Below are 12236 nucleotides of genomic sequence, written 5' to 3'. Positions count from 1 at the left end.
AAGACTTTTCCCAACCTATTTTTCAATAAATATGTTTAACTTTTCTTTCTGTTTTCCACTGTATTCTCTCATAGTTTCCAGGAAGTCTCATTCTGTTTAGATTCCAATTTTTACAATTCTGTCTGTTCTTAATGACTTCTTCTACTGTATCTTCAGGAAGCCAGGAATCCTAATAAATTTCTGCTGGGCATGGTGGCTCATGTCTGTAATCCTAGCACTTGTATGCCGAGGAAAGCAGATTACTTGAGCCCAGGAGTTTGAGGCCAATCTGGGCAACATGGTGAAACCCTGTCTTTACAATAAATGTAAAAATTAGCTGGGTGCAGTGGAACACGTTTGTCATGCCAGCTACTGAGTGGGGTGAGGAGGGGGGGCAGCTGAGGTGATCACTTGAGCCCAGGAGGTAGAGGCTGTAGTGAGCCGTGATTGCGCCACTGCACTCCAGCCTTGTGACAGCGAGAACTTGCTCAAAGAAACAAAACCAAAAAGCTTGCTTTCCAGCTACTGGTTCACTATATACTTCATCCGTATTGGTCTACACTTCTTCCTGTTCAATCAGTTTCTCCTCTGCTCCCAAGGTGGTGTGTGTACCTCAATTGAGCATTCAAGTCATGTTGTTTCACTATACAGCTGTTTAAAGCTTCAAAAGCTCTGTAAACATGTGATAAATGGAATTCCATTGACATTCAAGCCTTACCTATTTCCAAAGCTTTTTCCACTTATCCTGCCTCTCCTACTTTAATTCTGTTAATGTAATTGAGTATCATTTTTCTCATAATAGTTCTTCCTCAATAGTTCTTTCCTTGTGTTTATAAGATAAAGACCACTTGTTATCTTGGCAGTCAGTTCAAGACCTGCAAATTAGTCTTTACCCTTACATCCTTATTTCTCACTGCTGCCCTGAAATAAGTCTTTTATACCAGTCAGGCTGGTCTGTTCACTATTCCTGAATGTTTTCTTTCCAGTCTTTTGTTATTGGCACCACCCCCGCCACAATGTCTCTGCTACGTTTCCTTTTCTGCTGTGTACAAATTCTACCTGACCTTCAAGATGTCTTCTCTAAACAGTCTAATATGTGAACTTTCAGTAAATAAGAGTATAGTATATGATACTAACACTTACTGATCTATGACTCTTTCTTAGTGGCTGTTTTGGGACATTATTTAGCTTTCCCTATGTACATGTATTTCATCTCCCTCATTAAATTGGTGATGGTTATTAAGGTATACCAGAAGTCAAAAATAACCTTTCTCCTTTGGAATCTTACCAGTGTTTAATGTGAACTTGGATAGTTCATGTTTTTCAGATTGTATATCTATAAAGTAAGAGGTTGAAATGAATTTCTTAAGCAATTTGGTGTGTTCCACTAAAAGAAAAAAGGAACACCGTTCCCAGTTAAAATTTAAAGATAGGTAATAAATAAATACTTTTAACGTAAATAAAATATATCATTTGTTGCATGTGAAAAGTGCTATGGTATAAAATAAAGTAGGGAAGGAAGGAGTTTGTTGCAGTTTTGAGTAAATGGGCAGGGAAGCCTTGTGGAGAATGTGATGTTTGAGTGAAGATCTGAAGAAGTGCTGAACACGGTGGCTCACACCTGTGATCCCAACACTTTTGGGAGGCCAAGGCCAGAGAATCACTTGAGCCCAGGTGTTCAAGACCAGCCTAGGCAACATAGTGAGATCCTTCACAGAAAATAAAATAAAACAAGCCAGATGTGGCAGCACACCTCTGTGGTGCAGGGCACTAAGGAGGATGAGGTGGTAGGATTTCTTGAGCCCAGGAAGTTGAGTCTGCAGTGAGCCATTATCATACCACTATACTCCCACCTGGTTGACAGAGCCAGACCCTGTGTTAAAAAAAACAAAAAAACTGAAGGAGGTGTAGGAGCAGATACCTCGGAGAAGAACATTTTAAGCAGAAGGAACAACCTGTACAAAGGCCCTGAGGTAGAATGTGCTTGCGTTTTTGATAACTGACAAAGAGTTCAGTATGTATATGCAGCACAATCAAGCAAAAGAGTAGTTGGAGAAATCAGAGCGATGGAGGATGGTGTTGTTAGAGGGCTGCATAAGTTGTTGAGAAGACTTCATGTTTTTATCAATACTTACTGATATTTCCTATGAAATACTTCACATAGCGATATCATTCAGTTGCAATATAGCCATCGAGCATCCAGGAAGGGGGTACTTTTAACTACATTTTAGGAATTTTGGCTCAGTTCAGTGGCTCATGTCTATAGTCCCCGCACTTTGGGAGGCTGAGGTGGGCGGATCACTTGAGGTCAGGAGTTTGAGAACAGCCTGGCCAATATGGCAAAACCCTGTCTCTACTAAAAATACAAAATTAGCCGTGCATGATCACATGCACTTGTAATTCCAGCTGCCGTGGAGGCTGAGGCACAGGAATTGCTTGGGAGGCAGAGGTTGCAGTGAGCAGAGATCCCTCTACTGCATTCTGCCTGAGTTTTGGAGTTAGATTCTGTCTCAGAACAAGCAAACAAACAAACACCCTAGCTGGGCCTGGTGCTACACACCTAAACAAACACCCTAGCTGGGCCTGGTGCTACACACCTAAACAAACACCCTAGCTGGGCCTGGTGCTACACCTAAACAAACACCCTAGCTGGGCCTGGTGCTACACACCTAACCAAACACCCTAGCTGGGCATGGTGCTACACACCTAAACAAACACCCTAGCTGGGCCTGGTGCTACACCTAAACAAACACCCTAGCTGGGCCTGGTGCTACACACCTAAACAAACACCCTAGCTCGGCCTGGTGCTACACACCTAAACAAACACCCTAGCTGGGCCTGGTGCTACACACCTAAACAAACACCCTAGCTGGGCCTGGTGCTACACACCTAAACAAACACCCTAGCTCGGCCTGGTGCTACACACCTAAACAAACACCCTAGCTCGGCCTGGTGCTACACCTAAACAAACACCCTAGCTGGGCCTGGTGCTACACACCTAAACAAACACCCTAGCTGGGCATGGTGCTACACACCTAAACAAACACCCTAGCTGGGCCTGGTGCTACACACCTAAACAAACACCCTAGCTGGGCATGGTGCTACACACCTAAACAAACACCCTAGCTGGGCATGGTGCTACACACCTAAACAAACACCCTAGTTGGGCCTGGTGGTACACACCTAAACAAACACCCTAGCTGGGCCTGGTGCTACACACCTAAACAAACACCCTAGCTGGGCATGGTGCTACACACCTAAACAAACACCCTAGCTGGGCCTGGTGCTACACACCTAAACAAACACCCTAGCTGGGCCTGGTGCTACACACCTAAACAAACACCCTAGCTGGGCATGGTGCTACACCTAAACAAACACCCTAGCTGGGCATGGTGCTACACACCTGTAGCCATAGCTACTTGGGAGATGAAGGTGAGAGGACCTCTAGAGTCCGGGAGTTTCACACTGCAGTGAGCTATGACTCTACCATCACACTCTAGCCTGGGTGATAGAGAGCCTCTTAACATTTTTTTTTTAATTAAGGAAAAGGAAATTTTTATATTCTACTTTGAAGAAGTATAAAAACTCAAGAATACGCCAAAGATGAGAGTGGTTTCATCTTAGTGGACTACCTATATTGGTTCTTTTCCTTTAGGATTTATAATTATAACTTATTTTTTTATTTACCATAGGTTAACTAACATGATGGATTTTTCCAAGCTACCCAAAATACTCGATGAAGATAAAGAAAGCACATTTGGTTATGTGCATGGGGTCTCGGGACCTGGTAAGTAATACATTATAATCTCAAAGTAAGGATATCTAACTTTGATTGATGTCTCTATTTCTTTTTTTTGAGACGGAGTTTTGCTCTCGTTACCCAGGCTGGAGTGCAATGGCGCGATCTCGGCTCACCACAACCTCCGCCTCCTGGGTTCAGGCAATTCTCCTGCCTCAGCCTCCTGAGTAGCTGGGATTACAGGCACGCACCACCATGCCCAGCTAATTTTTTGTATTTTTAGTAGAGACGGGGTTTCACCATGCTGACCAGGATGGTCTCGATCTCTTGATCTCATGATCCACCCGCCTCGGCCTCCCAAAGTGCTGGGATTACAGGCTTGAGCCACCGCGCCCGGCTTCAAAGTATTTTACATAGAAATATACAACTTTCTGTTTACCTGCATACATTCTGTTTGTCCTTAGAAGATCTCATAGTGACTATAAGACTGAAGTAGTATCTCTATCATAAGGGCTCATCTAGCATTGATTGTCTAAATTTGATAATTATTATTAAGGTGCTACTTTGTGATATTCTGTTATAATTATATAAATATATAACCAGTATTTAGTTTTATATGTGTCTTAATTTTTTGTTAAATTTGAGGTTAAAAAAAACTATGAAGTTTATAGCTTTTAATATGTAATACCTTGCATATAGCAGGTATTCATTAAGTGTTAATTTGCTTTGAACTTTAATAATTCAAATGCTCAGAGCATTTCTCAGCAATATTAGCTGTTGCTCTTTGCATTTATGAAACTTTTTGAGTAAGTGTCACGTTATTAACCACCTGTGGGAAAAATGTTGTAGGACCCAAACTCTATGTCCATTCTGCCAAAATGTGGAGTACTGCTTTTTAAATAATAAATCTTACTCCAGTGTTTGTTTTGTTACTCAGTACTCCCTCTACAAAATGTGATTCACAGCCAATTTCTCTAAGTAAAACCTGCCCAGTGATTTATTATTCTTAAAACCTCATGCTATACAGTCTTTTTCTTGTTCTAGTTACAGTTGAGGTGGTGACAGTTTTTTGATGTTTATGCAAATGAAGACTGTCAGTCACTGTGCCTCATTTTTGTCCCCCAAAAACTTGGTGTTTGAGCTTGATTTCATTGGTTAAGTTATAAAAAGGTTATCAGTATATTTTGCCATGTAGAGAAATAATTGTCCTCTTAATGATCATCTTAAGGGTCTTTAGGATGGACAGGTTAAACCCCAGAACTTTTAGAGAAAAGGCAAAAGACTATCAAAAGAGTTTAGGAAAAAATATTCTGTGAAAATGTGTAGTAAACTGCTCCTGGAAACAATCTTTAATTTTTTAAAAATATTTTAAAAATGTTACTTTAAGTTCTGGGATACATGTGAAGAAAGTGTAAGTTTGTTACGTAGGTATACATGTGCCATGGTGATTTGCTGTACCTATCACCCATCATCTAGGTTTTAAGCCCTGCATGCATTAGGTATTTGTCCTAATGCTCTCCCTCCCCCTGCCCCCTGCAATTTCTAATTCTTAAGTATTTAATAAGGTAATAGAACAGTGGCATCCTTTTTTGGCTTATGAAATATGATTTTAAATCTCTGGTAATTTCAATGCATCTTAATTCTTAAGTAATTGGTCTAGAGGTAAATATTTATAGAATGAATAAGTCTTCATTCTTTTAATGCAGTTAATTAACTATTAAACTTTAATAGTTTCCACTGAAGCATTATCTATTACATAGTTGTAATCAATTGTATCAGAAGGCTAAATATTAAAAATTGATTTATTCTTATACATATCTAAAAATATGGCAACCTTCCCTCCCTGCTAGAAAAGTCATTTTTGCTTACTAGACAACATGGTCCAAAAAGTAAGTTCAAATTTTGGTTCAGTATGTATGTAAGGCTTCTCAGTGGGGACTTTACTGAGTGGCAGTGATTGACTATAAATATTCTTATGGCCTATGAAAAACATTTTGTACATGTGTCTGTGAACTTTTCTAGTAGACCTATTATTAGTTTATCAAAAGGTCCATGTCCCAGAAGAGTTTTAAGACCCTGGTATAAATTGTTAGAAAGTAAAGATGTTGCTTTTGTCTTATCTCTCAATGGAAACATTCCACCATACTACTACCTAAACCATTTATTCCAATTTCTACTTCTTTTTTTTTTTTTTTTTTTTTTTGAGACAGAGTCTCACTCTGTCACCAGGGGCCAGGCTGGAGTGCAGTGGCGTGATCTCGGCTCACTACAACCTCCACCTCCCAGGTTGAAGCAGTTCTCCTGCCTCAGCCTCCCAAGTAGTTGGAACTACAGGTGCATGCCACCATGCCCAGCTAATTTTTTTTTTTTTAGTAAAGACAGAATTTCACCATGTTGGCCTGGATGGTCTCAATCTCTTGACCTCGTGATCCGCCCGCCTCAGCTTCCCAAAGTACTGGGATGACAGGCGTGAGTCACCACGCCCGGCCTCCAATTTCTGCTTTTAAAAGTTTTTTTATTGTTCCAAAGCCTTCACTCCATATATCATGGCAACTCCCAGAACGTATCTGAATCCTACCAGGTAAGTTTGCCATGCAGAACTTGAAATGTTTGAAAAGTTTTCATATATATTAATGCAAATGAAAAATCTTTGGCTTACCTTTTTATATCATGTACTAAAAATATATCTTTATGTGAAACTACCAGTTTATTCCATAGTAGGTTTTTAATCGGTCTTATGAATCTATGAGAGAGGAATGTTATTGGGCTTATTGGGTGTTTTAATCATTTGTGACTCTTCAAAGAGCACTAGAGTCTTAAGTCATCAAAATAGTCTTTTGTTCTCTTCAGTGGTTACAGCCTGTGACATGGCCGGTGCAGCCATGTATGAGCTGGTGAGAGTGGGCCACAGCGAGTTGGTTGGAGAGATTATTCGATTGGAGGGTGACATGGCTACTATTCAGGTGTATGAAGAAACATGTATCCTTTTTGGCTCCATTTCCTGCCTCACTCTCTGTTTCAGAATGTAAGGATTTAGGCCAGGCATAGTGGCTCACAGCTTTAATCCCGGCACTTTGGGAGGCCAAGGCAGGCAGTTCACCTGAGGTCAGGAATTTGAGATCAGCCTGGCCAACATGGTGAAACCCCATCTCTAGTAAAAATATGAAAATCAGTTGGGCATGGTGGTGGGCTCCTGTAATCCCAGCTACTCAGGAGGCTGAGGCAGGGGAACAGCTTGAACTCAGGAGGCTGAGGTTGCAGTGAGCTGAGATCTCACCACTGCACTTCAGCCTGGGCTACAGAGCAAGACTCTGTCTCAGAAAAGGAAAAAAATAAATTTAAGGATTTAAGCCAAAGGTAGACTCAGCAAAGTAGCAGCAACTAATGATATTAGAAGCATGAAATGCTGGTGTTGTGAAGAGACCTGAATTACCCAGGAGTGTGTTAAACAGAGAGAAAAAGGTACTATGAATCAGTACTCTTATTTTAAGAAATTAGTATCATCTTCTGAACTTTCATTGCTGTTACTGCTTCAGCAATTCATGAACTTCAGGGGACCGATTGAATTGTATCCTCACTGGGACACATATTGTAGAAGAAAGTGTAAACAGAATAACAATATTGATTTTTGTGGTTAAAATCCTCCAATCATGATTTCAGTTTAAAATAGTAAGACCATAAATAAATCAGTCACCATTCTATCCTAATAGCATTGTGTGACATATTACATTTCAGTTTTAGTACTAGGAAACCTTTACTATTTGGTTATCATACTTTTGGCTTTTAAACAGTATTTATTTTCAATTTTCTATGAAAAATAAACATAAAGGCCTAAGCCTAGCAAAGAGGTATCACTTTGTGAGTGCTTATGCATGTATTTTACTCTGAGTTTCAAAATCAGCATTAATTCTTTGAGTATTTAATTAAGATTTATTTGGTACAACGTTTTTGCCATTCTAAAACACATGCATGCAGATATCTAATCTCTCTGTAGTACTGGGTGCCAATTTAAAACAAAATCATCCAAAATTTTAAATAACAATCGAAGTTTTTGTAGCTATGAAATCATGACTAATCAAAAATATTTTTTTCTATTACTTTTATCTTTTGTTTAACCTTTTACATGGTTTGAAGATTTAAAATAAATGAAAATATAGTCACAGCCCTCCTTGCCTTTGTTGTCTTGTATCTGGCCATTTATCAAAACACATACACACATATGCAACCACTTTTATAGTTCCCTTTATTGTATATTCTTCTAGTTTAGTAGTTACATACATGAGCAAATAAAAATATTTGTATTTTTCTTTCCTTTTTCCCACAGGATAGCATATTATATGTACTGTTACACACCTTGTTTTTTTTTTCACTTGAAAGTATATGTATTGTAGAAAATAAATAGATAGGTACTAAATATAGTAAAATGTTAAAGGTAGAATATAGCTGGTAGAGATGGAGAGTCTACTGTAAAATTCTTTCAACTTTGTTGTTCTGAAAATTTTCATAATCAAAATTGGAAATGAAAATACATAGTTTAGGGGCTGGGTGCTTCCAGCACTTTGGGAAGCTGAGAGGAGTGGATCACCTGAGGTTGGGAGTTCAAGATGAGCCTGACCAACATGTAGAAACCCCATCTCTACTAAAAATACAAAATTAGCTGGGCATGGTGGCACATTGCCTGTAATCCCAGCTACTCGGGAGGCTGAGGCAGGAGAATTGCTTGAATCCAGGAGGCAGAGAGTGCAGTGAGGCAAGATCACGCCATTGCACTCCAGCCTGGGCAAGGAGAACGAAACCCCGTCTCAAAAAAAGAAAAGCAAATACATAGTTTAGAGAATTCATGGCATGGTAACACTGGTTCTTTGTTTTATAGCCATATAATAATTCCATCATATAAATTTACCATTATTTATTTACTTAAGTAATCTCTTAATGATAGATGTTTTGGTTTCTAGTCTTTGGTCGTTATAAAGTGCTACAGTGTAATTATAGTAAGAATTCACAGAATTTGGATTCCTAGGTCAAGACATCCATTTTGAATTTTGATAAATATTGCTAAGTTGCTCTCAGTAAAAGTTGTACTGATTTTACTCCTGTCAACAAATGTGTGAGAACAAAGTGGACTCATTATGCTTATTTATGTTTTATTCTTATTTATATGTTTTCAAAATGACTTTATTCTTCAGATTTTAGGTTTTGTCCAAGTACTAATGCCCTTATTAGGGGACTGATACTCCTCAGCAGTGTATGTGAAGCAGTGTATTATTAGCAAGAGGTTTTAGCTTCTATTTTTAGCCCTGTGGTTCCTCAACTTTGCAGAGGCACTCTGGGAAGCTGCAGCAAACTCATGTGGTACCCAGGATATTTTAACTGAGGCAAACACAGGAATGTCAGACATATTATCAGACACCACATGAACTAGTAACTTGAGATAATAAACAGTTTCATTGTGTTGCTGTACTATATTTTTGTCGATGATGTTATATCTTTGCAAAGCTGAGATTTTGGCAGTTGCTAAGCTACAAAAGCAAGTAACGTGAAAATCAAAATGGAACAGGTTTCCAATCGATTGCCAGGTTGGAAAATTATATAGTTCCCCAAAGGCATATACATTTATAAGAATTACAGATATTTAGGACTGAAATTAATGTTCTTTCTTCTTTCAACTTACGCATATATTTTTTCAGATTGCTATTCAGTAGTTAGGACATACATACGTAGTAGGTTATTTAGACATAACTATTTAGTAAATGGAAGTGTTAGATATATCTTTTGTCCTGGGACACTGAAAAATTAGTGAAACACTACGAATGCTGTGAACTGAGAAAGTTTGGGAACTTCTGTTTTCACTTCTTGAGTGTCATTTCCTTGTTAAACTATGGTATTTCCTGTTAATTAACGTCTTTAAACCTTTATAGTGGGTTTTCCTTAGCTGTGCTTTTAGCTGGCGTGTCTGTTGGAGATCCTGTACTTCGCACTGGTAAACCCCTCTCTGTTGAGCTTGGTCCTGGCATTATGGGAGCCATTTTTGATGGTATTCAAAGACCTTTGTCGGATATCAGCAGTCAGACCCAAAGCATCTACATCCCCAGAGGAGTAAATGTGTCTGCTCTTAGCAGAGATATCAAATGGGACTTTACACCTTCCAAAAACCTACGGGTATGTATGTAACCAAGAATTTCTGAAGTCATTGAAAGAATGTAAAATGAACATGTAGTGAACTATGTTGTACTCTTAGTCCAAATAAAAACGGACTACAGAAGGATGGTTTAAATTTTTTCTTAACTCTACTTCATGGGATTTTAGAATTAATGTTTTATTGATAAATCCGGCAAATGGTTTAAATTATAACAACAGAGGTAAGTTCTACTTGACATTTATTTGAAAATTAAGCAGCAAATACGTTTATTTCCTAGATTGGCAGTCATATCACTGGCGGAGATATTTACGGAATTGTCAATGAGAACTCGCTTATCAGACACAAAATCATGTTACCCCCGCGAAACAGAGGAACTGTAACTTACATTGCTCCACCTGGGAATTATGATACCTCCGTAAGTATCAATTAAACTTTATCTCGCAGATTGGCCCTATTTTATATGATGGTTGTCCAGTTTTAGTGTCCTAAGTAATTAAAGAATTGATATTTAATATATAGGTTTTGAGTAACTCCTGTAATTTTCAAAGGGTCCTTTTTGTTTTTAACTTGGATTTAGGGATAAAAAAGCAGAATATATTGTTTCTTTTTAAAGAATTGTAACACTTTTCTATTGTCTTAATTGATGCTACATTTATTTAAACCCCGATTGTTTAGGCATAGAGTAGACTTTGATTTTAATGGTATATCAATATTCACATAATAATTACATCATGGAGCCTTTGAATTCTTTTTTTGGGTCGGGGGACAGGGTCTTCCTGTGCTGCTGAGGCTGGAATGCAATGGTGCAATCATAGCTAACCACAGCCTCAAGCAATTATCTCACCTCAGCCTCCCAAGTACCTGGGACCTCAGGCACATGCCACCATGCCCAGCTAATTAAAAAAAAATTTTTTTTTAGAGACAAGGTCTCACTCTGTTGCCCAGACTGGTCTTGAACTTCTATACTCAAGTGATCCTTCTGCCTCAGCCTCCCAGAAATGCTGGGATCACAGGTGTAAGCTCCCATGCCTGGCCTTGGATTAAAACTTCGACCTTTAATGTTATTTACAGTCACATAATACCAAATACAGTAGGTCCATAATCTTTATGGGCATGAAGATAAATTTACTGAAAAGACTGTCGTAGCATATCATTTTCTCCCAATAAAATGTGATAAGAAATAACCATTTTTTAATCATAAGAGTAAGGCTGTGCTCCATAAGATACAGAAAACAAGAGTTAAGATAGGGATTTGGGGCAATCAGCTAGACTTGCACACTAGCTTAGAGACTCGCTCCCACTGGATGATTTGGATTCACATATCAACAAAATTAGAGATTTCTGTAGGGCCATGGACATTGGAGCTGTTTGCAAATGGTTGAAACCATTTCAGTGTTCGCAAATGTTACTCATTGCCTTTTTGCTTTTATAAATATTTAATTTAAATATTTATTCCTTGGGCTTATGGGCAATGTAATAAACAAATAAATATTTACAAATATTCAACTTTCTGTTTTTGGGGAGGTGGGGACGGAGTCTTGCTCTGTCACCCAGGCGGGGGTGCAATGGCGCAATCTCGGCTCACTGCAACCTCCACCTCCCGAGTTCAAGCGATTCTCCTGCCTCAGCCTCCCAAGTAGCTGGGATTACAGGTGCCCACCACCACACCTGGCCAATTTGTTTTTTTGTATTTTTAGTAGAGACATGGTTTTACCACGTTGGTCAGGCTGGTCTCGAATTCCTAACCTCATGATCCACCTTGCTTGGCTTCCCAAAGTGCTGGGATTACAGGCGTGAGCTACTGTGCCTGGCCATATTCAGTTTTCTTAAACATTTTAGGGTCCTTCACAGATTGGTATTTTTCATTAAAGCAGTATAAAATCATTATAATAATTAAACAAAACAAAAGAGGAAAATAAATTACAAAGGCATTCACTTCTCCACTCTCCCTCTCCCTGAAACATCTGATTTTGTATTCTTTAAGATTTCTCCTGGGCTGGGTGTGGTGGCTCACACCCATAATCCCAGTACCTCGGGAGGCCGAGGAGGCGGACCACCTGAGGACAGGAGTTCAAGACCAGCCTGGCCAATATCCAATATAGTGAAACCCCATCTCTACTAAAAAATACAAAACTTAGCTGGGCAAGATGGTGAGTGCCTGTAATCCCAGTTCCTTGGGAGGCTGAGGCACGAGAATCACTTAAACCTGGGAGGCAGAGGTTGCAGTGAGCTGAGATTGCTCCACTCCACTTTAGCCTCGGCAACAGAGTGAAATTCGCTCTAAACAAACAAAAAAATTTCTCCCCAAGCATTTGCGTATAATTTATTCAGCTATTTCTTTGTTGCTTAATATACTTCTTTCTTTCTTTTCTTTTCTTT

At 39.1% G+C, this 12236-nt stretch overlaps 1 protein-coding gene across 3 annotated transcripts in view; it reads left to right on the top strand.

The window, feature by feature from the left end:
* Nucleotides 1-12236, top strand: part of ATP6V1A (ATPase H+ transporting V1 subunit A) — a 61392-nt gene that overhangs the window by 23125 nt on the left and 26031 nt on the right. For all 3 annotated transcript variants that reach the window (XM_008982466.5, XM_008982464.5, XM_008982465.5), the window contains exons 2-5: nt 3672-3766; nt 6569-6697; nt 9663-9877; nt 10135-10272. In XM_008982466.5, the coding sequence (XP_008980714.2) occupies nt 3682-3766; nt 6569-6697; nt 9663-9877; nt 10135-10272 (567 nt within the window). In that variant the 5' untranslated portion in view covers nt 3672-3681. The remainder of the gene's footprint in view (nt 1-3671; nt 3767-6568; nt 6698-9662; nt 9878-10134; nt 10273-12236) is intronic.

The sequence above is a fragment of the Callithrix jacchus genome, chromosome 15 (assembly GCF_049354715.1).
Source record: "Callithrix jacchus isolate 240 chromosome 15, calJac240_pri, whole genome shotgun sequence".
Lineage (NCBI taxonomy): Eukaryota > Metazoa > Chordata > Mammalia > Primates > Cebidae > Callithrix > Callithrix jacchus.
Note: the sequence above shows the minus strand (reverse complement) of the source record. Positions and strands in the feature narration are given on the sequence as shown.